Below are 23951 nucleotides of genomic sequence, written 5' to 3'. Positions count from 1 at the left end.
CAATTGCATGCATTCTGTACTTCTGCACTTCTGTACTAACAAAAACATTTCCAATACTGGCAATTGAGTCTACCAACACCCTTCTTTATGATGAGCCTGACAAGCAGCACCAATCAAGACATCATTTATATTGATATAATATGAGGATTAACTGTCTCGTTAGCTGACCCAGTGTGAATCGGGCTGGCCACGGGGCTGACGTTGTCCGAAGTCTCTGTAGCCGGGCTGCTCGGGATAAGAGAATCGTCATCATACTCCTTTGGCAGGGGGATGGGGGTGTGCTGAGGTCAGAGAGGGGGTGGGGGGGGAGATAAGTGTCAACAAATTGAGAGGCAGTTAAATAACCATGACTGAAAAGATTAAGGAAGAGAAAAGCTGGAGGGAATGACAGAGAGAGAGAGAGAGAGAGAGAGAATGAGAGAGAGAGTGATGAAAAAAGTACTGAGTGAGAGAAAAGAGAGACAATGATAGACAGAAATAGGCAGAGAGGAAACCAGAACAAGAGGAGACAATCTAATAGAAGAGACGGAAACTAAAAGAAGAGATAAAAATAAACATCAGAATACATTTTGACTTTCACAAATTAATATCTGTCCTCAGTTGGATAAAGAAACAAATGCTGACAAAATGCAATGCATACTTGAAACATATAACGAGCTAAGCCTACCTGATCCAGCAGTACAGTCTCTGGGGACACGCAAGGGATCCTGGGAATAGCAGGAGAATACGGCCTGTCGGAGAGGAAGTGAGAATAATGTAAGGCAAGAAACAGCTCACTATTATTCTCCAATAAAGATAATTTGATCTCATTCTTCTCAGAATTTAGAACGGAGATACTGTAAATGAACTATGGCAGACTTTCAAAGACTCACTCAATTCCATTTGGCAACTTTTGTAAGTAAGGTATTCTTGAACGTAAATCAAAACCATTCGTCAGGCGCACAGATGCAGAACCGAGAGAACACAATGACTTACGTGGTTCCCAAGCCACCCTCAAATTCTCTAAGGGATTTCTTTGGAGAGAGGAAGTCATCGTCCTGGTCCTTGAAGTCATCAAGCTTCAAATAGCGTGCTCCATCCATCCCGAGCAACTCGTCTCCTGTGGCCGAGGTTGGAAGGTGGAAGAGGGGCAAAGAGGAAACCACAAAAACTGTCAAAGAACAGGTTGTACATCAAGAATTAAGAGAGAAAAGGACAAGACCGGGGCAATGCAGGGCACAATGATGCTGATCTCAGCTCTCAAGTTCTTCCACTCAGTCGTTTAATGTCTTAAATCAAGTCTGCCAATGGAGTTCTCCATTTTGACTTTTTTTAAAAGCCTTTTTTATTAATGAGTGACAGTATCTTGAACTGTGGTTGGCCTCTCTGAATAGAAATAACTTCACTTGATTCTCAATAGATGTAAGTAGTCGTCATGGTAGTCGTAGCTACACCACCATCCTTCCCATCCCTTCTCCTTCATGAGAACCACAGAAAAAAGATGTCAATAAAGCAATCTCAACTATTAGAGTCGGAGCAATGGAGGTAAACCAACAACAACCAGAGCAAATGGAAACTAAAGGAGTGAAAGAAGAGGATTGGAAAGACAGTGGATTTCAACACAGTTTGAGGCACTGCATGGATGGCTAACTGCAGTGAGCATGCCCATTACACATGAAATCACATGTGGTGATGGTTGTTTCTGTGTAGGAGAAAATACCTCAATTATTAAGGAGGAATACTATTGAAATAATAATCATGACTACAATATTAAACAATAAAGCACTTCACGAAACAGAGTTGTTCACAGACATTGAAACATTCATTAGTACAAGCTGAACAGGTGTACAACACATGTTAAAGAAGACAAAGCAATACAATTAAACAACATCGAGAGCAAAATAGATTTAAAAGGAGGTTTTTGTGAAAAAATGCTTCAAAATGTCTTTTGAAATTACACTGATTTGATTTTTAATGCTGAATTTCTTCAAAACAGAATGATGTCTGCATAAGCAGCAACTGTATGTGTGTGTGTGTGTGTGTGTGTGTGTGTGTGTGTGTCACAGCTTGGGGACAGCATGTGTGTAATTTAGCTTGTTGATCAATTAGCCTGTAAAAGGTAGGAGCAATCATTTTCATAATGAATTGATTGGATGGGAGTCGCTTGTCTTATAAATGCATAGGTAGAACTGGAGTTCTGTCAATAATGAGTCCACAAACAGATTACGCTGGTAAAAAGGAAAATGTCGTGACTACATGCTGATGAGAAACTAAATAAATCTCTGGGCGAGACAGAGAGGATAAAGATAGAGAAGATAAAGATAGAGAAGAGCAAACAGGGCTGGAGTTGAGAATAGAGTCAGAGAAACTGATTAAAAAGACAGTTAGTGACGCACAGAGAAAATGAGAATTGCAATGAAGGCACAAGTTCACGAGCCACCAAACCGGACAAGCCAGATACAGACACGATCCTACCTAAAGTTAGCTGGGCAACCCCTACAAAGCAAACGGAAAAGGGTGTTATAAACAATCATAAACATATTTAAATTTGTGGTGGTACTTTGATGTGTCAGTGTTCCTCCCATACAGTCTTCTTCTACCAAAAAAGCAAAACAGGGCTGAAAATTAAATATCAGAGCTGTGCAGGTGAGAACATAATTCAATCGGATAGCCTACCTTCATCCTCCGAAACATCCAAAACCTCATCTACGGTCTCAGGGAAACTCATCCGATGCTTCTCAGTAGTGATCTGTGGAGAGCAGAAGAGAGTGAGAGGGAGTGAAATGCAAAGGAGAGAGATTAGAATAGATGGAAAATGCAGAACTCTTTTGAGAGCAGGTGAGGGAGCTGAACCTGACCAAGACAAGACAATTGTTTGATTGAACATCTGAGTCATGCTGTGTCAGGGCTACTTCTTTGCGTTCTGGTGTAACCATGTGAACCATGCGTGATGTGTTGCTCACCGCGGAGACAGACTCCTCGGTAACCAGTTTGAGCACATCAATGACGGAGATGTAACCCAGCCGCTTAGCAATACCCAGTGGAGACGTCCCATTCTGTACAGAGCAAGAGGGCAAACATAAAGCAACATATTTCTATACATTTTCAACTGAAGCATTTCATTCTTTCTATGGAAAGTCTTAATAAACTACATTTTCACAACATCTCGCGCAGATGATGTTGTGATGTGGTAAAACTCTTAATGGTTGAACATTAAATATAAATGCAGATAAACGTAGGTATGCTGAACATAAATAGTTTACTTAGAGTTGATTCACATTTCTTGAGAACTGAACAGAGCTGATGTCTACACACAAAGTGATTCCCAAACTACAGATTGCAAAACAGTACACAGCACCTTAATAATTACGTGAGCCATGTAAGATCCAACATATAAAACACATGTTGTGTTATTACAGATATGGTAAGGTGACTTCTTTCAATGTAGAATTTAGCAATGTGCTACTGAAGTAAAAACATTTCTCTAATACAAACAGGGGAAAATAACACAAATTGCAAAACTATAAGACAGTATCATCTGCATAAAGGGATGATGAATAGTAACTGTAGACAAGGGGATACTTCTCCTGGCCCTACCATAGGTGATGCATTTGAAGGCAGTATTACAGTAGAGTGATATTTCAGTACAGTATATTGACTCCCTTAAGAATACATGTATATAGGATTCGGTCGACATTGTCAGATGCATAATGACATTCAAATATAAATGGGGCCATGTGCACCTTTCCAGGACCGTGGTCAATTCATGGAAGAAATGACGGTTAACCAGTCACACATAAGGCATTTATAATTCATTTAAATAAAGTATCAATTGTTTTCACGTTATCTATAGAACGCATGTTTGCCCAGAGAAATCAGTGTGCAGGCCAGAGGGAGTGACCAGTGTTGAGAGGAGGATTATAGCAGGATGAGCGATTCCTAAAGGTGTCTCACCGAAGTAACCTCATTGGGCTGCGCTCCGTGTTTCAACAACAGGGTGACAATATCAGTATGGCCCTGCTGAGCTGCTTGGTGCAGAGGGGTGTAGCCCAGCTGGAGAAAAAGAGAGGAAGGATGGTCAGACAAAATAATAAACTCTGATTTGGCACCTAATGCTCATACTGTACCAATGTTGCAATACAGTGTTGATGCAACACACAGCCAGTCATATGCAGTATATGTATATATATATATATATATATATATATATATAGGTTTGAGACAGAAATCATTTACCCGTGTCTTGCTATTCACATGAGCCTGCTGCTGCACAAGGAACTTCACCATCTTGATGTTGCCATAGTGACAGGCCGCATGAAGGGGTGTGTAGCCCATCTGAGGCAAGGAGAGAGAGAGACTATTAGCTGCTGTTCAGTAGCTTCATCAATGTCTGTTTTATGTCTATAAAGGGGCCCTAAGCAAACACTTGAACAAACACATGTTATTATGCTCCTGAATCCTTTGTTATGTTGTCTTAAAAATAACTGATAGAATGTATATACATTTTTAATGTCTTGAACACCAATTGGTTAGTGTGACAAAACCACAAGCTGTGTATTAAATATTCATAGATTATCATGTATTTGTTTAATAAAAACATGTTATGCTACGTGAGGTTAGTCAGAGACTACATTATGACAAGCTGAATCAGTGTCATCTATTTACTCATCTTACATAATAATATTCTGTGTACGAGAGGAGACTGTGTGACGTACCCGTGAAGCAGCGTAAACGGAGGCTCCTTGTTTGACCAACGTGTCAGCGATTCCCACATGACCTTCCTGAGCCACAAGATGCAGAGGGGTCAACCCACTCTAAAAGACAGAAGGGATGGCAGAGGAAAGGATCATTTTGGATGTTGAAAAGCTACGTGAATTAACTTTCACTCTCTGGGTTTGATACGTTTTGATCCATTCTAATATCATACCTTGTTTCCCAGATTTACGTTGGCCTGTTTGGAGATGAGCAGGGCCACCATGTCCGACCGACCCTCCTGTGAAGCCAGGTGTAGGGGCGTGATGCCTTGGAGAGACTCTACATTGGGTGTTGCCCCATTCTGCAGCAGACAACTGGCCACCTCCATCTGGTTCTGCTTGGCCGCTATGTGCAGGGAAGTGTAGCCGTTCTGTGAGGAGAAACACACAAGGACACACAGACACACACACACACACACAGGAGTGGGCATCGCTTTTCTTAGCACTGTTCATGTCTAATTTTAGATTTAGAAACTTGAATGCCGTCATGATGATCGAGGGCTTCAGAGTACAACGGTTGTCATGTCAGTTACTGTATGTTTCACTTTGTGTGTCAGCGATGGGGTGGGATGCTGGGTTGGCCTGCCTGTGTGACTACGTGCACACACATATGTGAGCATCTTACTCGGGCAGTGCTGTGTGCAGATCCTCCCTTGCTGACCAGGAGTCTAACAACATCCAGGTTGTTGTGATGGACGGCCACATGAAGGGGTGTCAGACCATTCTGTTAAACACACACACACACACACACACATAGGCATGTACACATATATAAACCCACAAACATACACACACACGCACACAAAAACATGTATATATGAAACATATACTGTAAAGCTGATATCCCTAAATCATCTCTATGGCGTCAACCTTTCAGGCTAAATCGCTCTTCACAGGAGTGTAAGAGTACTTTTTTGTTTTTGTGTACTCTTGTGTACAGATTGTCTCACCTTCCCAGCTGCGTTAGGGTTGGCCCCTCTCTCCAGAAGGAGCTCGGCCACATCCACCTTCCCATATTTAGAGGCCACGTGGAGAGGAGTGAAGCCTTTCTGCTCAAAAGAAAATGCTTGTCATTATTGTAGATCACACTCACTGTCGTTGGACAGAAAACACTGTAGTTTAGAAAATATGCATTTATATAATACCCAATTTTATTAAAACTCTGTCTATTTTCGGAAGCTCCAAAACACAAATGTTTAAGAAATTACTGTAATTAAGATCTCCAAGCTCAATAGAACATGTTTGCCTTCCCTTGAGCAGTGCCTATAGTGTTAGACCAGTTCAGTTCAGGCTGAAATTGCCTCGCAGTAAAAAAGCATTAACGCACACAAAAACATTTTTTACCTTCGTCATCTTGGTCTGCTGTGCCCCAGCATCCAACAAGATCCGAATGGTGTGGATATGTCCTTCACGTGCAGAGATGTGTAAGGGTGTGTGACCAGCAGTTGTTGCCGAGTCGGGGCTGGCCTTGTGCTCAAGAAGCAACTTGACAAGCTCCTTGTGGCCCATGCGGGCCGCACAGTGTAGAGGTGTCTGGTCATCCTGGGCACAAAGAGAAAGAGGTCGATTCACTTTTGAATTAAACAGGGAAATAGGTATCATAAAGTAGTTGGTAATGATTCGCAATACCAGCCGGCTTTATTCAACCTTTGATGCCGTTTGTTTGTTTAACGTTGGGACGACTAGATCACGACTTCGTGGCTCGTACCTTAGCCCTAGCGTCCGCTTGCGCCGCGTTCTGCAGCAGGAACTGAGCAACTTCACAGTGTCCTGCTCTGGCGGCCATGTGGAGGGGAGTCTCCACTTTCTGGTTTAGAAGAATAAAGGTCAACCAGGTCATTTAAATGACTTAATAATATAAGTATGAAAATTAGATTTTCAAGTTATTAGTCAATTACTACATTTCGAACAGTTAGTAAACCAAGTAACAAGGTAGTAAAGTAAAAACCCATATATCGTTCAGACCAGTCTATAAATATCAGTAATTTAGAAACAATTCATACTCATTAGGCAATATATTTTGTATTTTTATATCTGGCAAAACAAATAATAATAATAACATTTGACCAACAAAATGAATCTTCTCAAATAATTAATTATTACATTTATCGTGAAATGTGTTCTTTCTTAAAAATGTGAACCCACAGAGAGGTAACTCTTTGTCGTGCAGCTGAATGTGAATTGCATAAAAACTGACAATGCTGGACAGAGTAAAAAAGAAAAGAAAAAAGAGAATATAAATTATGAAGGACTTGTTCAGTGTTGGGTTGGAAAAGGGGTTCTCACCACATTGGAAGCATTAGGTGAAGCCCCTCTCTGGAGAAGGTTCTTTACGATGTTCAGATGGCCCATGAATGCTGCTACATGAAGAGGAGTGAGACCAGACTGCATGCAAAGAAACACAGACAGAGAAGGTCACCAAGGCTCCTGAAGGCCACTTGGGTGAGAACTTTTCCTGTACTTCCAAAGAGTGGCTAATTGTTCATTTTCAGAGCCGGTCCCTGGTGGTCACACCGTCTCACCTCTGTGACAGCTTCTAGGGAAGCAGAGTGCTTGAGCAGCAGGTCCATGGACCGCATGTGGTTCTTCTTGCAGGCAATATGGAGAGGTGTGAAGCCATTCTGGAAACACAGTGGCAATAGTTCATGTCCTGAAGCCACAATCACTTTATAACCACTTATTATATATGTTTTGACAGCATTACTTTACTTAATATCCCAGTTGTCTCCCTACAGTGTCTGATGTCGTGCACTGCCAAATGAATACAGACTGAAACACTAAAGCGGGCGTTTTAAAGATTGGTTTTATTTTTAAGTTTTTGCACGACTTCAGTTCAGTAAAAATATATTTGCATCCCCTTTATGAACATATTATTAGCACAAATATCATGATAAATGGGTAAACTATACCTATAAAAGTAAATCAATAAATTGGCCATGTATTTCCTCTCAACATAAAGATGACAATAGACACCAGACGATCACTATGACCATCTTGATTGATGGTTAACTTTAAATATTAGAAAAGTCATCTAAATAAACAAGACAACAACAAAAAAGAACCTACCAGAGCTCGTGCGTTGGCTTTGGCCCCCTTGTCCAGTAGGACTTTGGCCATCCGATGGTGACCACAGTGGGCTGCTACATGAAGAGGGGTTAAATGGTCCAGCGTGATATCATCGATCTCAGCGTTGTACTGCAGTAGCTGCCTGACACAGTCCATGTGATCCCCCTGAGCTGCCATGTGGATGGGGGACAGACCGTTCTGCAAGATAGAAAGAATGGGACGCAGAGGGAACGGTTAGGGAGAGAAAAAAGGGGATGGGCATGTATCATGCTGTATGAAGCACATAGTCTATAAGACTACGTTTTAAATAATTGTGTAAATATGTTGTTAAGCACCAATTGTCAACCCTATCATGTGGTCACACAACATTGAGGTATTTGGTCAAAAATATTGGGATATTTGATTTTCTCCTTATCGCCCAGACCTAACACACTGTACTAAAATGACTTGCAAGTGGCAATAATATCTAGATGGCTCTAGGATGCTTAGTAAACAGACCGAAGATGGATGAAAGCGTGCAGGTTTCTAGGACGTTGGGTTAACATGACGATTTTCTGTTGGCCTTGGGAGAATCACCTGTCATAAAATGTGGACTCTCACTCAGTAATGAGATAGAGATTCACACAAATCTGTGTTGAACAGTACACCCCGATGACCATTGCTGATTATACAGCATCTACCTTTGTTTTGGCTTGGATGGGAGCACCATGTTCCAGGAGGATCTCAATGATGCGAGCATGGCCATTCCTGGCTGCACAGTGGAGAGGAGTCAGCTCATCCTACAAAGAGAAATTGGAAAGGGGTAAACAACATCAGAACCAGAATTGAGCATTTCAGCAGGGAGGAAGACAGATGGAGGGAATTGATATCTGTAAAGCGTTGGGCATGCATAAGTGACAAAATGCCAGAGCAGAGTGGAGCTGAACAGTAAACTACCTTAGTTACGGCATCGATCTGTGCTCCTCTGTCCAGCAGTAGTCTGACCATCATCACATTGCCCCTCCTGGCGGCTATATGAATGGGTGTGATGCCATTCTAGAGAAGTAGCGAGAAATAAGTTCACTGTATTAATCAACACAATTTGTAATCAATGCATCAAGTCTCCAGTGTCAAATATGGCAAGACAAAAGTATAATGGAAGCTGATCCATTGAAAAAATAAGTAAATAAATGCATTTGGAAGTGTACTGTTACGATTTTGTTATCTTTTATAATCCTCTTCTCTAGGTTTGAACCGCAGTCATCATTTCTTCACTGTTGACAAACTGACCTTGGGGGTGAAGTTTACATTGGCTCCTCTGTTCAGCAGCAACTGGGCTACGCTCATGTTCTCATAATGGGCTGCGATATGGAGAGGCGTGAAACCAGTCTACAGAGAAGGAGACATAATGGGAAAGTGTGAGAATGAGGTATAAATAAGGAAAACAACAATCTATTTATATCACGATTAAAAAAAACGAGGTTAGAACAACGTGCATGACACAGATTAAAGTAAGACTAAAGTTAGATTAACTTTAGAGAGAACAGTCAGACATTAGCCCAAAGGATTTTATAACTGTGTGCTTTGAAGATCATTTTCTTTTCATTTGAGGACAGCTCATTGTAAATGTGTTGTTTCTGCTCATGCAATGTGTTTTTCTTTTTTTAATCTTTTTTAATGATCTCTAAAAACATTCATCTGCATATGAATGCAGAATCTTTAGCCAACGGGACACGGTTTTGGTGATGAAAACATACTGGTTGTACTATTGACCAATCATGTTTGAGCGAGCTTTGTTTGAATCCAGGTAAAAAGTCTGTGTGGAGAGCAAATGAGGCAGAAAGCGTTGGCCGAAACACAAACTCTGAACCCACGGGGTTAATTTAGCTTTTTAAAGGAACGTTATCTTAATTCATATGCAGATATCTGTTTATAGAGATTAATCCTCTCTCAACTGCAACTCCATTTTCGCAACTCAAGTTGCTTATCGGACAATAAACGATAACCGGCACATGGAAGAGGAAGTCTTGGCTCAGGAACCCCCAAAATATTGTCCTCTGCCCCCGGAGGCTAAAAATCATCATCAGACAGATGGCTTTTTGCCTGATTGCATTATCATTGTACACGTAGTCAACCTTTGCAGCAGTGCACACAATCTCAGTGAGCGTCTACCTTGCTGAGAACATCAGCGTTTGGATCGTTCTGCAGGAGCACGGCGGCGGTGCGCGTGTCGTCGTTTCGTGCGGCGATGTGCAGTGCTGGGAGGCGGACCTTGCCCTTGGTGCCATAGTTGATGAGCAGCGCCACAACGTTTTCATGGCCCTGCTGGAGGGCTACTGCCAGGGGGGTGAAGCCGTCCTGGAGGAGGGGACAGCGGGGGAGGGAGAGGAGCGATGACCGAAAAAAGAGGGAGGTCAGAAAGTGGCATGGAAGAGAAAATAATGAAGACACCCTGCAATATTATATTCTATGAGCAGATACAGTGAAATATGCAATATCTTGTAGCCTGAAATACACACACATTATTCCATGAAAAAACAATAACTGTGTTTTAACGGACCTCGGTTGGGAGACTCTGATTGGCACCGTTCTCGAGCAGGAACTTTACCACCTCTAAGTGATTCTCCTGTGCGGCCATGTAGAGAGGACTGAACCCTTTCTGTAAGGGCACACACATATATTATGCATAGTTACATGCACACAAACACACAATGACATGGCCCCCATATTACAAGAAGCAATATCAGGAAAAAAAAAGAAGGAACACACATCCTCATGCGTACTGTCAATTGACACTGAGCAACACATAATTAATAGGTGTTTATCTTTACAGAAACCCACAGTCCTTGTCTGAAAATATGTGGTCAGCTGATGCATACACAGACACGCTTCTCTTCACTCAAAGCTCGCCGTGACTCACGTGTGACTGGGCATTGACGTTGGCACCATAGTTGACGAGCTCAGCCACCACTTTCTCCTGCCCTGCCAGCGCTGCGATATGGAGAGCCGTGTTCCCTTTCTGGAGGTCACACACACACACACACACACACACACACACACACACACACACACGCACACACACACACACACAGACACATACACACACACACGCACAAAAAAAGAGAATGATTGCAACATAATGGCCTAGATCTCTACAATAGGAAATCGACACTGAACTACATCTAGTGTAATCATCAAGTATATAAGGAAAATATGTGACGATGAAAGAGGCAAACCTCAGCCTTTTCTGTCCCTTATGACAATGAAAACCACATTATTATTAGTTATTAAATACACATTTTACAGTTAAGGTTGCACAACATGATATTAACACCTGTCCATTGCGGATTACGTATAGTTGGCTCAATCATTGTTGTTTTTTTCATATATTGCATTTCTTTTTAAAAATGTATTTCTTATTGCTGATGTGAGATTCATATGAAATGATGTACTCTTACACCGCTATTCTTTTACACAATTGTTGTTGTTGCTGCTTGCTACAGCTGCAGTGAAACTGAATTAGCTCAGACCGTCGTTGAAATTCAGCAAAGTGTTGGGAAGGTGTGACAATAAATGTGCTTTATTCATTTCATTTAGATAAGTACGTATACAGAGGGAACAAGCTACCTTGGTGGTGGCCTCCAGCTCAATGCCAGAGTGCAGTAGCTCCAGGACCATTTTGACATGACCTTCTTTCGAGGCCAGGTGCAACCCGTTGAGACCATTCTTAGGGAGAAGACGAGGAGATTTAGTCACATTAAATGTATGGGAAACATATAGGATACAACATGCTCTTGAGGCATGAGCGTTGGCTTAAACACAGCATTATATCGTACCTTAAAGTTTTAGTAATACAGTAGCATGATAATCCTGTTCATAATCAGGATTATTATAATCCCAGTGCACATTAACTGAAACGTGATATCACATCTCTCAGGGCAAAGTAAATTGTGGTTTTACTCAACACACAACGTGTGGAGTAACACATTCTACCTTCTACGGATATGTGCGAAGACCTTTGGTCTTGTCCCCTCCTTGACCTTCACGGATCACTGTGGTCTCGGCTACAACCACTGACAAAGAGTACCTCAAGACCTTTCAGAATGCGCTCTTATTGCAGCAGACTGGAATGTGTTTGATTTGTGATACTAAACATCTCCAAACTCCCAAGTTCCTGCGTTAAATGAAAACCTCCCTACGGATGGAAGTTTAGCTCTTCAGTCTCGTGCACTGCAACATATGCCCATTTTCTCGGGCTGCGCAGAACATCGCTCGTCGAGATCCTGACAGATTAACTCACGACAGCAGGGGGACTCCTGCTTGTCCTTCTGTCTGTCCCATTGTCTCTCTGGGTGGCTGGCTACATATTGTACTGGTAAAGTCGAAGCTGCTGGCTGTACCCAATCTGGCCACCAGGAGTCTCAGTTATCCACACTGTTCGCAGGCATCCCCTCATATACTGCGGTGTCACTCAATTCAAACGGGTAACGAAAGTCTCTCAGCGAGCATGCGCAGAGGGGTGGGAAACACACTGTTAACTGTGGTGTGCCTGAACACACTGAAGAGAGAGCAATATCACTTTCAAAGCCCATTAACACACGCTCCACAAACATGTATAAACAGACAGACACTAGCACATCAATGGTCGGCAGTTAGAGACTTCAATGAATACAGGTAAAGACAGACAGAGAGAGAGCGAGAGAGAGAGAGCGCCTGCAGAGGTGTAGGTAGGACAAGGACAGGCTATAGCTGCAGAATCACATAAATCACATATAAAAAACAATAATACCCTTCCCTCAGTCCTCAGTAAAGAGCCATCAATCCATTACAAGAAAAATAGGGGAGTGGGGAAATGGAGGGACATATTTCATTTAGAGAGTCACATTAATGGCCTTTAGAAATATAATTAATCACATGGTTGGGGGGCATGAAATTGAAATATTGTAGATCATAAACATATTAATGATCTGGTTGATGACAATCTCAATAGGCATATGTTAAGGACTCTTGAGTATTGTGCAAAACATTTCCGTCACGTCAATAGTCGTCTTTCTCCTGCGTCTCCTCTTGTCTCTCACATGCGGGTGCATGATTGCATTAATAGCAGAGCACAGATTGCTGCGTTCAGTCTCGGTGCCCAGACCTCCATCTCACTGACAGCGTTTTGTCTGAGTATAAAAGCACTTGTCTCGTCATTCACCAAACATCACTCCCCACTCCGCAGCCATCCCGAAAACAACAACTTACTAACAAGCTGGTTGCTGTATGTGTCCAAACACACGTGATCACATTCATGTCTCAGGATATCCAGTCGTCTTAAACTGTTGTTTTATGGCCATGATGCAACACGGTGTAAGTGCGCAGACAGTGGGGCTGAAGATTGAGGGGATTATAATCTAATACACTTAATTATTCATGGGACCACTTTACACAAAAGACAGAGAATCAAGAGGTCTAAGGAGTCGTGCATTTTTCATTTTCTTTTTGAGTCTCTTATTTAACATATTTTGCTGATACTGGAGAATGGCATTCCATCGAGATAATAGTGACATTATGTGTTGCATTCAAATCCCAAAGTTCCTTTCAAGGCTAAAACAGTATGTTGTATCTCAGAGGAGTAAAATGAGGTTCCTAAGTAACATTCCGTGAAAGCTTATTTCTTTCCCACAGTGGGGGGACGAAGACATACTGTACATAGTCTCAGACAGTAGTGCAAGAGGCCAAAAACCTTTTTGAGAACGACAGTCTCATACATTTGATCAACGTATAAGTCACAATACATATTCTACCTGTGGCAAACAAATATGTTGAGAAGATAGTTTGGAAGGGTTCTTTATTCTTGAAATGTGTTATACGTATTATATCTGGTATATTTGTTAAGCATATGAGACTTTTTGGCTTATTGTGGCCCGAGATAAAAGGTGCGTCTCACTGGTCTCACAACAGGTGGGTCCCCACATATACAGTATTATGATGCAATATTTATGCTCAAAACAAAAGTGAGCCAAAAGGCACTGAGCAAACCTGTATTTGTTTTCCAATTGGCTGCCCTGGGCATGAATTAATAAACTCAAAGTTGGTTTCAAGGAAAAGAGCTTATTAAGTTGAAAAACATATCATCTAGACCTGCAACATTGGACATTTCTCCTGAGGAACATTAACAACCCCGAGCAATAAAGTTCCCATGCCTTGGTCTGCTGGTGACGTGGCTCAGCAGAACTATTTCATCCTAGACTTGGTTTCTGGTTACTAGACTGCAGTCTAAAAAAGTACAAAATGTTGTAATTGACTTTAATGCCACCGTTTCTTTCATTTAAATCTGTGGTTGGCTTTCTTTTCTGCTCCCACTGACACGACGGACAACACATGCACAAAAAACAGCATGATCTTACTTGATTGGCTATGTTGATGTTGAGTCCATTCTTCAAGTGATCATGAGCCTTGTCCAGGTTCCCTGAGCGAGCCGCACGCAGGAAGCTGGTAGATGCATCGGCCTGCAACGAAGAGGAAGAGAACTGGTAAAAAAGGAGAGGAGAGCACGTACGTAACATCTCAACACGTTACCCACACATTCATTCCTCCTACACCAACAGCACACACATTGCACGTGTATGCCAACATCAACAGCTCTGAAATATACACAAACACTTGCTCGACATCAGCTGTTCCTCCAAGATATACCACAAGCCCTTGATATCAGGATGCAGTTTCACTAAAAGCTTCAGTCAGGTTACGTCTCTCCATCCATTACAATGATATGACAATCACTCGAAGGCAAGGCACAAGGCTATATGCAGGAGATGCGATACTACGTTCACGGGCTCTCCTGCCCTCTGTTAGAGGCTAAAAAGGCTTCGCCCACACTGTGAGTTTGGCAGGCGTTCACAGCCGAGCACACTCCGCCACGAGCTGCGCTGTCTGCCCGTCTGATCTCCGAGGAAGGCTCCTGTGGTTTGTGTCTCGGTGTGCGTCAGTGTTTGTACGCCCACCTCTGAATTCATTCATCAGCCGATAGTGTAAATACGGCTGACCGGCACAGAGAGAGTTTTCCGATGCCCTGAGGGGGAAATAGCGCGTGGCGTCCCGTTTGACCCTCTGTGCGCCCTCCTTGTCAACGGCAACACTATGTATCCGTTTGAGATGTTATTCTCAAGTGGTTCAATTACACTGAATTTCTGAAAGATATGCCAACGCTTTTCAAATGACTTCAATGCCAAATATTCTTTGTTTTTGTGCACCATGCATTGCAATAGGTTTTTCGTGACAAACACATTATTATTTGGTCTCCTCCCCATCAACCTACCTTCCCTAAATCAACACCTGTATCTTTCCCTTCCAATTTATTCCCTTTATTAAGATTTCTTTATTAGTCAAACTCCTTTCAATTCAAATTAAATCACAATGTTAGGAATATTAAGAAATAATTCCTCTGACTTTCGACCACTCAGAGACTTTTTCTTTCCATGAAAACAAATCTATTTATTCTTTAAGAAATCCATGTGGAACATTGTAAATGATCGTACTTTCAATAAACATCAAAGAAACCCGTACTAATTAATGCGATTCTTTTCAGAGGTATGGGGCCTGCCACCGCATATTTTCTACAGGTATATGAAGGGTTTCTTTTCCGCAGCTGGTGCGGATAAGAAACTAATAATTACATGTGTTGTAAATAAACACCATTTGGTCCACTAGTATCCTTTGAAGTGTTTCTTTCCCTGCGTGCCTCTATTTTCTTCTCTTCCTGCAGCCCATAAATGTCGGGGAAGTATAAATTCACTATCTCATCTCTTTGCTTTGAACACGAGAGCTAGACATGACTCAGCCAAGAGTGCTGAGAGACAGGACTTCAAACAGTCGGTGACAGGAGCCTCTCCAACTTAACAACCCCTGGTGTGCTTTAGGTGTCATTCACATTATGCAGAGATCCTTAGGAATATTCTAGAATTAAAGAAACTCGTACACAAGAAGAAAACGGATTCTGTACAAAGTCTCGTTTGCAGCGTATACTTTTACATGATGTGGTCACTTGTTTCTCTGACTGTCAATACTCTCACATTGTGTGTTTTTAAAGCCGGCGTGACGCTTCGTGTTCAGCTGCAAATATTACACACTCTTTGTATATTTCTCTTCACCTGTGCTATGATTTTGTTCATGAAATGTGATGTAAGACTGATCATAGCCTCCACCTGCATCCCCATGACTCCACCCCCACTGCTTCATGAACCAGTTCTCTCTGTTCGTTTATCATCACGTTAATGAGTGCTGGTCAACTTGAGTGCGTTTGTGTAGGAGAAAGAGAGAGAGAGAGAGAGAAAAAGAGAGAGGGAGAGAGAGAAAAAGAGAGAGGGAGGGAGAGAGAGAGGGAGGGAGAGAGGGAGGGAGGCTGGAATCCATTCTGCTCTCTGCTCAGCGCTGCAGTTCGATCTCTCTCTTTTTCTGTTTGTTTTACCACTCCCCCCTCCATCCTTCTTTCCTTTCATTCTTCCCTCTATCACAGAGATTAAGGCTGTACGTCCATCCTGGGAAGCTCACTTGATTCGTAATCATCGTGCCCGTTACACCAAATAACCAGATTACTATAACACTTCATCCCGTACTTTGCCTGTACCTCAATCTGATCTGTCTTTTCCGGCTGCCTCTCCCATTCTGTCCATTTCCCCCTCTGTCTCTGACTCACACATTCTACTTTATATTCCCGGATTTATTAATAACATCACCCTTTTTTTTGGTAATATATGGATCAAATAACCCTGGGAAGAAACGTTAAGCAGGAGTGTTAAATGAATTATTGCTACGGCCATCTTTTGGGCAGAATTGGTCTAACATTCCATAATAACCTTTCAGGATATTGCAATTCAAGTGGTATCGAATGCCGTGAGCTACCGTGAGCTGTGAGCCGGTTAGCAGAAGGCTTAAACACCCGCTCTCTGAAATCACCTGTGATTGGCCAAAGCCTCCAATCATAAACTAGATTTCCAAAAGCCTGAAAACAGAGCAAGGAGGAGGCGCAGAAGTCCACTTAAAAGTACAATATGCTGAAAAGGTATTATGGAATTGAAAATGTGTATTTGTGACCTCAACATGGAAATGTGTGGATTTAACATTGTATCCCATAGTCTACTGCCTCAGGTGATTAATATGTATTATTAAGATGTGTATACTGTGTGTAAGATAGGTGATACACTGATTTGTGATTGCCAAGCCAATTCACAAACACTGAGCCAATATGATCTGCTGCAGTGGAGAGATTTATAGATTTTCAATTTCACACTCTTAATGGACAATATCTACCTCTGTCTATACAAACATATGAATCTCTTCACACTTCATATTATTACTCAAGTGGACCAGATGTTTTGAGTTTGAGAATGTAGGGAAGTGTACAATTGATTATGATTGGGTTTACATTTTAAATAATGTTGTCAAGCTCATACATTGTGAATATAAAACTGTCAGAGGCACCATTGTCCTTTCAGAAGATGTGTTTTCCAGTGATTATCCAATTAAGAAATAGACTTCAACAAAAAATAACCCAGGTCAGTGTACAGTTTGTGATAAAAGTGAAGCAGACGTCGTCTTACAGATATATTAACTCACGTGAGTAAAATGAAAAACAAATCAGACATGCATATCATCAGAGTGAACACATCTAATCCAGGCAATCATAAATATGACATGTTAATGGTCTGAATAGTAAATCAGCGCACAGCACATCTACAAGTCAATATTACAATACACAGAGGGGAGGAGACACAAGCACTGGGGAAGAACACACAAACTTTCGCAAAGTCACAACAACGCAGCAGTTTTCCTGAACACAACAACATGAACAGGAGCAGCAGCAACACGACGATCACCACATCAGTCCAGAGGAAAATGGATTGTGTACCAAGTTTTTAAATCAGACTTTTATCAAGAAAGAAAATCTGCCAGTGAGGTCAGTTTAATTTATCAGATGTAAATGTGTGACTACTGCTGATGTTCTAATGTTGTCTCGAGGTAAATGTCAATCTTCCAATGTCAGTAGAAATATTCATAGGTCATGTCAATACAAGACATAGAAAAGCTGACATTCTTTTTGCCAAGCCTTCAGAAACCCCACACAAATAAAGTGTTGAGGGAATAAGCAAAGTGTGTACAAGGATATAAACAAACATCATATTTACTCTGTTATTAAAGAGCCAACCTCTCAGAGTCCACAATACTGACCTGACGGACAAGTCAGAACCACATGAGCCTAAGACAACACACACCAGCCGAGACAACACCAAGACCAGACCAGACTGTTAATGGCAGACCGACGAAAACCAAAAGAGCAACATGTAAACGGTTTGACGGAAGACTAAAAGGTTATTTAGCATCACCCGGATATTGCTTTTTTATCGGTGTTAGAGGGGTGGAGCTAAATCCTCAAGACTTCGAGAGTGATATGACTCAAGACTATGATATCTCATATTACAATTGGTTAATAAGAGATTAGTGCTGGACATGATATGCATTCAATATTCACACTGATCTACTGTTACTTGAAACCTTTTAAGCTAATCAGTGAACTAACTTTTTTTAACTTGCATATAATACAATATTAGCATATAGTCCAAATGTCATGAAAACAGAACTTCATATTTCAATCTGCATGTGGTATGGCCTCAAATCTATAAACTCACATCCAGGTGATATAGATGGATAGAATACTTTGTTAATCCCCACTTTGTCGTATAGAGTCACCATGAAGTGCATACGGTCTACTCTTCTCTTTGCGTTACGATCCTGTTCTCCTTGTTCCTCGAATGTGGCCAACCCACACAAATATGATTGAATATCCTCACAACTAAACACAGACTCATAAGCTCCATGCCGACCCAAAAATAGTCATAGAGACATGAAAAAAAGCCAGAAGAGGTAGATACTAATATCGAGGCCAAACTACATCCCTGTACACACATGGAAATGGAAAGGAAAGAAGGTTGAAGCCATTGATTAGAGGTATCCGTGTCCTTCGATATTCATCAGTTACATTTTTGCACACAAACATACAAACACACACATATGCTGAAAAATGGTCTGGCACATAATGACAGAAACACACAAGATGACTAACGCCTCATGCCATCTCGGAAACATACGGCACTGACTGGGTGATTATGTCAAAATATAAGCTGTTAAGTAAACTGTTGTTGGTGTAAATCTTTTACATTGTATTACTGATCTAATGATGTGAGAATGAGCAAAACGTGTTCATAAACGTTGGGATATTGAAGGACTCATATTTTCCTGGCTGCAGGCTACTTGCACTGTTCACTATTGGAAGACATTCAATCTCTGAGCATCACAGACTCTGTGTCACGAAAGCATGTGGTTCTCTGCACCATGTGGTGGTTCTCTGTACATGTGGTGGTTCTCTGCACCATGTGGTGGTTCTCTGCACCATGTGGTGGTTCTCTGTACATGTGGTGGTTCTCTGTACATGTGGTGGTTCTCTGCACCATGTGGTGGTTCTCTGCACCATGTGGTGGTTCTCTGTACATGTGGTGGTTCTCTGCACCATGTGATGGTTCTCTGTACATGTGGTGGTTCTCTGCACCATGTGGTGGTTCTCTGTACATGTGATGGTTCTCTGTACATGTGGTGGTTCTCTGCACCATGTGGTGGTTCTCTGTACATGTGGTGGTTCTCTGCACCATGTGATGGTTCTCTGTACATGTGGTGGTTCTCTGTACATATGGTGGTTCTCTGCACCATGTGGTGGTTCTCTGTACATGTGATGGTTCTCTGTACATGTGGTGGTTCTCTGCACCATGTGGTGGTTCTCTGCACCATGTGGTGGTTCTCTGTACATGTGATGGTTCTCTGCACCATGTGGTGGTTCTCTGTACATGTGGTGGTTCTCTGTACATGTGGTGGTTCTCTGCACCATGTGGTGGTTCTCTGTACATGTGGTGGTTCTCTGCACCATGTGGTGGTTCTCTGTACATGTGGTGGTTCTCTGTACATGTGGTGGTTCTCTGTACATGTGGTGGTTCTCTGTACATGTGGTGGTTCTCTGTACATGTGGTAGTTATCTGTACATGTGGTGGTTCTCTGCACCATGTGGTGGTTCTCTGTACATATGGTGGTTCTCTGTACATGTGGTGGTTCTCTGTACATGTGATGGTTCTCTGCACCATGTGGTGGTTCTCTGTACATGTGGTGGTTCTCTGCACCATGTGGTGGTTCTCTGTACATGTGATGGTTCTCTGCACTGGGGTTTCTCTGACCGACGTCACTGGCAGAACATTTGATATATCGACAGCTCTCTTGTGAAATGAGTCCTTGTGACACTTCAAGTTGGGACTTCTTCCCCCGTTCAACATGCATCTCATCTCCTTCACACTGTAACTTCTGGTGCTCGTAGCAATATGTACTACTACTACTACTAATACTACTACTACTACTACTACTACTACTACTACTACTACTACTAATAATAATAATACTACTACTACACTGTATTATTACTGCTGGCACAGACAGAGGATATGTTTAAGGCTCAGTATGAAGGAATGCTTAAAAATAAAGACAAGCAATACACTATTTTATGCTTTTTGATTGGTTTGTACCATTCTATCCAAATACTAACTGTATATTTTGTAAAACTCCCTCGTTCATTTCTTTATCATTCTCATTGTTTATGTCAAGAACGGTTATGGCTAATAAGATGCAGATCTTCATCACAGGATCACTCTCACCCACATTCTTATAGTATTTGTGAGAATGGTCACGCCTCATATCTAAACAACAAATGATAGTAAGGAGTAGTATGCCACACAAAGGCAATATGGGCCAACAAATATGTACATATTTACCTTATAATATTTGAGTACTTTAATTTAGCTATGGGACCATTGAATTACTGTAAACAATAAATATATATACCTATAACTAGCCTGTTCCTTAGTGTCTCTATGTCGGCCGTCTCCATCGCTGAAAACAAAACACATTGGTTTGTAAATGTGAGTTTGTAGGAAGTTCAACACGGTTGTTTTCACAGTCGAACATCATTAATTAGAAAGCAGAAAACAGGAGCGAGATACAGACAAGAGGGGAGGGGGGGGGGGGGGGGAACAAAGAAATGAGAGCGAGAGAAGTAAACATGTCTTTATTATAACAAACATTAAAAAAGAAATTCCAATCCATTTTCTACAGAGAGATCTAGCTAGTAGGTTGTGCGCTGCATGTTGCATGAACTGAAACGGCATATTGTGGGTGTATTGTGACCAATCCTGGTGGACAGTCAAGTGTAGATAAAAGAAAAATGGTGGCCACATAATGCTAAATATGCATATGATGACAAATCACCTTGCAAACACACGCGCAAGCACAGTGAAACCAAAAATAGCTGCACAGACGCCACAGTATATTAGTGTTGGCACTAACAAGGAGGGAGATGGATCACAATAATGAACCCTCATGGGTTTCAACAAAGACCCACATCGACCACAAAGAGAGAGAGACTCAAGCGATCTCACACACACACACACACACACACACACACACACACACACACACACACACACACACGTAAAATAGCGGTAGATTTACTTTGCAGGCTCTGACAGCAGGAGGCCCGGGTAGTAGACACCTTGCAGGCCCCTGCTGTCAGGTATATCTCACAGTGAGCACAACAAGAAGCCAAAACAGAGGGATGTGTGTTATCACACACCCAGAACTGTATAAAAAAAGAAGCCTTATCTTGCAAGCCACTTTGTGGTTTTTCAGTACCAGCTGTGCTCATGTTTTTATCATTGGTTGTTCTAGTGGGACATCAGCCGCGAACAGTGGAAGTGTTAATGAAATCCTCCCCCACAGATGCGCGGAGAAGTTGACCTCTAAACCTGCTGAAACCTGCACGGTGCAGAACGCGGACATATTAAAGCAAGTTGCTTCTGATATTACTGGTACAGTTTCTTCTTCCCCACTCAGTTCCACATCTATTAAAGCTGTTCCCCAATTCCCTGTTAGGCCTCCAACTCTAAATCATTACCGTGGCAGGAAGGCCCAGGGTTAATGAAAAAGGGCGTTCAGTATAATTACAATGAAACATCTGATCTGGACCGCCGGTGACGCTCTCCGTAGATATTCCTTTTTTTACACCCTTCTATCCCGAGACCTTCAGGAAAGGAAGCGGAAGGATGCCATCCTCCAGAAATAAATCGCCTCATTCTGACCTGTGAACCTGAGAACGTTCAGAAGACACTGGTGGCAGAGAATGATGCAAAAAAATATAAACGATAAGCAGCGGTGAACTTCTGGAGTTACGGTTGCCATTTTGACAAATTTATTGTCAATCAAATCTGAAAATTGGTATTTAAGATAATACGTGTGACAAACAGACACAGGAACAGCTCGTCTGTTGCACAACACAGTTGTTAATAATCAATGACGTTTTGGTTGAGTTTCTTTATATGCCAGACATATTTGACACTGTGATGGTATCACTTAGGTCAATCTGAGGGATTAAAAAAAAAAGTATGTAAACCATTTGTGCATAAAATACTTAATTAAGTTAAAGAGTTGCACCGTGATAAATCATAGTAGCCTCAATCCAGAAATGAAGTGTCATGGTTTTACATCAAAGCCCAGGAACGTGGAGATCATTTCTCCAGCGAGTCTATGCCTGGCAGGATGAAGTCATTGCTCCGAGAATGAAAAATCAATAGAGTGAGAGTTGATCCAGTATTGATGGATGGACGGCGAGCGTGTGCGAGTGTAAGAAGGTGCTCCACAAACACACGGGTATAGCCCGCTCGAGCGATACCACCAACACATGCCGAATATGTGGACAATGAAAAGACTGCATTTTGAAAGTCACGACCATTTTCTTTTTCTCTTACTGTCAGACTTCATTAAAAAATAAATGTCTTGTTAAGAGAGGCATTTGAAAGCAGCGTGGCTTTTCGAAGCTCTTCAGATTGTTCAAAGAAGATTCATGCCGAACAAATAATGAGACGTCACATGAGCTTTCAGGGAAGTTGATCGACTGCACGGAGCTGTCTGATAGGAGAGTTCATTAAGATGTTTGATGTCATCGAGTGTGGTTGGATCCAAATCCTCACACTTACCCCACAGAGCGGTATACATACAGTATGGACTGAACAATCATCTACTCGTGAAAACACAACGCCATAATAATCATAATCACAATGCAGAATGAATCCAGACTGCAGTGTGTGCACACGAGCCCCAACAACAGAAGACACGTGCGCGTTCCTGTGCTTGTATACAGCAGGTGATAAAAGCTAGTTGCTAATGCTCAGGCCACATCATTGTGATGATGACAAACACATATTGGGAGTACAGTTGTCTGAGAGTAAAACCAACACTGGCCAGTAGACGAGTCTAACGTCTGTTAGAGCAATCAGATCCACGTCTCCCATGGGCTGCTCATCCGACGCTTACATAGATGCTCTTTATCTTAAAAATAAAGACAGGAGTTGAGGACTGAATAGATGATTAAATGCTTTGTTAAGATTAATATATTTCGCAGCGCATCAAAATGCTTCTTCACTCGCGACACAATGATGAGACACATCAAAAGGAGGAATCTTCCTGTTGTCTTCTCTTTCCCAGTGCTAAAACAGAGCATCTGAAATATTTATAGCCCCTGTCAGGCCACTGCTTCTGCAACCCATTACAATCAAACAAGCTTTTCTATATATGGTTGTATATTCCTTCTATATATAAATAAATAAAGGAACATCCAACACACACACACACACACACACTGATAATTGGGCAATTAAATGATGTGCAGGTTTAGATTCTATCAAGTCTGGGACACAAATATAATGCAATAGAACAACAACTACTGCACTGATATATTTAATACACGTTTGGCACGTGTACAAAATCGATGGTAGGGAGTGTTTTTTTCTTGATGATGGTATTCGGGGATAAATGTGATGTGATACACAATACAGATTTTTGGTAAATCATTTTTTTAGGATTTTTAATCTTACAAAGATGACCCTAAGAATCAGGATGGAAACAGAAGCAGGTATGGAAACGTTCAACAATCCTCACCTCTTTTAGTGTTAAGCAGCCTCAAAGAAACACTGTCACATCTTCCTTGAATATACATAATTTATTATTCTTCCATTTAACTTTCTAGTCCAAACCCTAAATTCCTAA

General features: G+C 41.7%; 1 protein-coding gene across 1 annotated transcript in view; it reads right to left on the bottom strand.

Annotated features, from left to right (window-relative positions):
- The window catches only part of ank1b (ankyrin 1, erythrocytic b), a 62402-nt gene that overhangs the window by 17756 nt on the left and 20695 nt on the right, over window positions 1–23951 (bottom strand). The window contains exons 2-26 of the mRNA XM_034546478.1: window positions 14171–14272; window positions 11406–11504; window positions 10699–10797; window positions 10339–10437; window positions 9951–10136; window positions 9069–9167; window positions 8736–8834; window positions 8480–8578; window positions 7800–7997; window positions 7256–7354; window positions 7020–7118; window positions 6442–6540; window positions 6078–6275; window positions 5684–5782; window positions 5359–5457; window positions 4907–5104; window positions 4695–4793; window positions 4216–4314; window positions 3934–4032; window positions 2943–3035; window positions 2656–2728; window positions 2455–2475; window positions 976–1099; window positions 668–731; window positions 169–281 (exon numbers count right to left, since the gene is read on the bottom strand). Of these exons, the coding sequence (XP_034402369.1) occupies window positions 169–281; window positions 668–731; window positions 976–1099; window positions 2455–2475; window positions 2656–2728; window positions 2943–3035; window positions 3934–4032; window positions 4216–4314; window positions 4695–4793; window positions 4907–5104; window positions 5359–5457; window positions 5684–5782; window positions 6078–6275; window positions 6442–6540; window positions 7020–7118; window positions 7256–7354; window positions 7800–7997; window positions 8480–8578; window positions 8736–8834; window positions 9069–9167; window positions 9951–10136; window positions 10339–10437; window positions 10699–10797; window positions 11406–11504; window positions 14171–14272 (2756 nt within the window). The remainder of the gene's footprint in view (window positions 1–168; window positions 282–667; window positions 732–975; window positions 1100–2454; window positions 2476–2655; window positions 2729–2942; window positions 3036–3933; window positions 4033–4215; window positions 4315–4694; window positions 4794–4906; window positions 5105–5358; window positions 5458–5683; window positions 5783–6077; window positions 6276–6441; window positions 6541–7019; window positions 7119–7255; window positions 7355–7799; window positions 7998–8479; window positions 8579–8735; window positions 8835–9068; window positions 9168–9950; window positions 10137–10338; window positions 10438–10698; window positions 10798–11405; window positions 11505–14170; window positions 14273–23951) is intronic.

The sequence above is a fragment of the Cyclopterus lumpus genome, chromosome 12 (assembly GCF_009769545.1).
Source record: "Cyclopterus lumpus isolate fCycLum1 chromosome 12, fCycLum1.pri, whole genome shotgun sequence".
NCBI classification, from domain to species: Eukaryota; Metazoa; Chordata; class Actinopteri; order Perciformes; family Cyclopteridae; genus Cyclopterus; species Cyclopterus lumpus.
The sequence above is the reverse complement of the archived record's forward strand: the minus strand, read 5'-3'. Positions and strand labels throughout refer to the sequence as shown.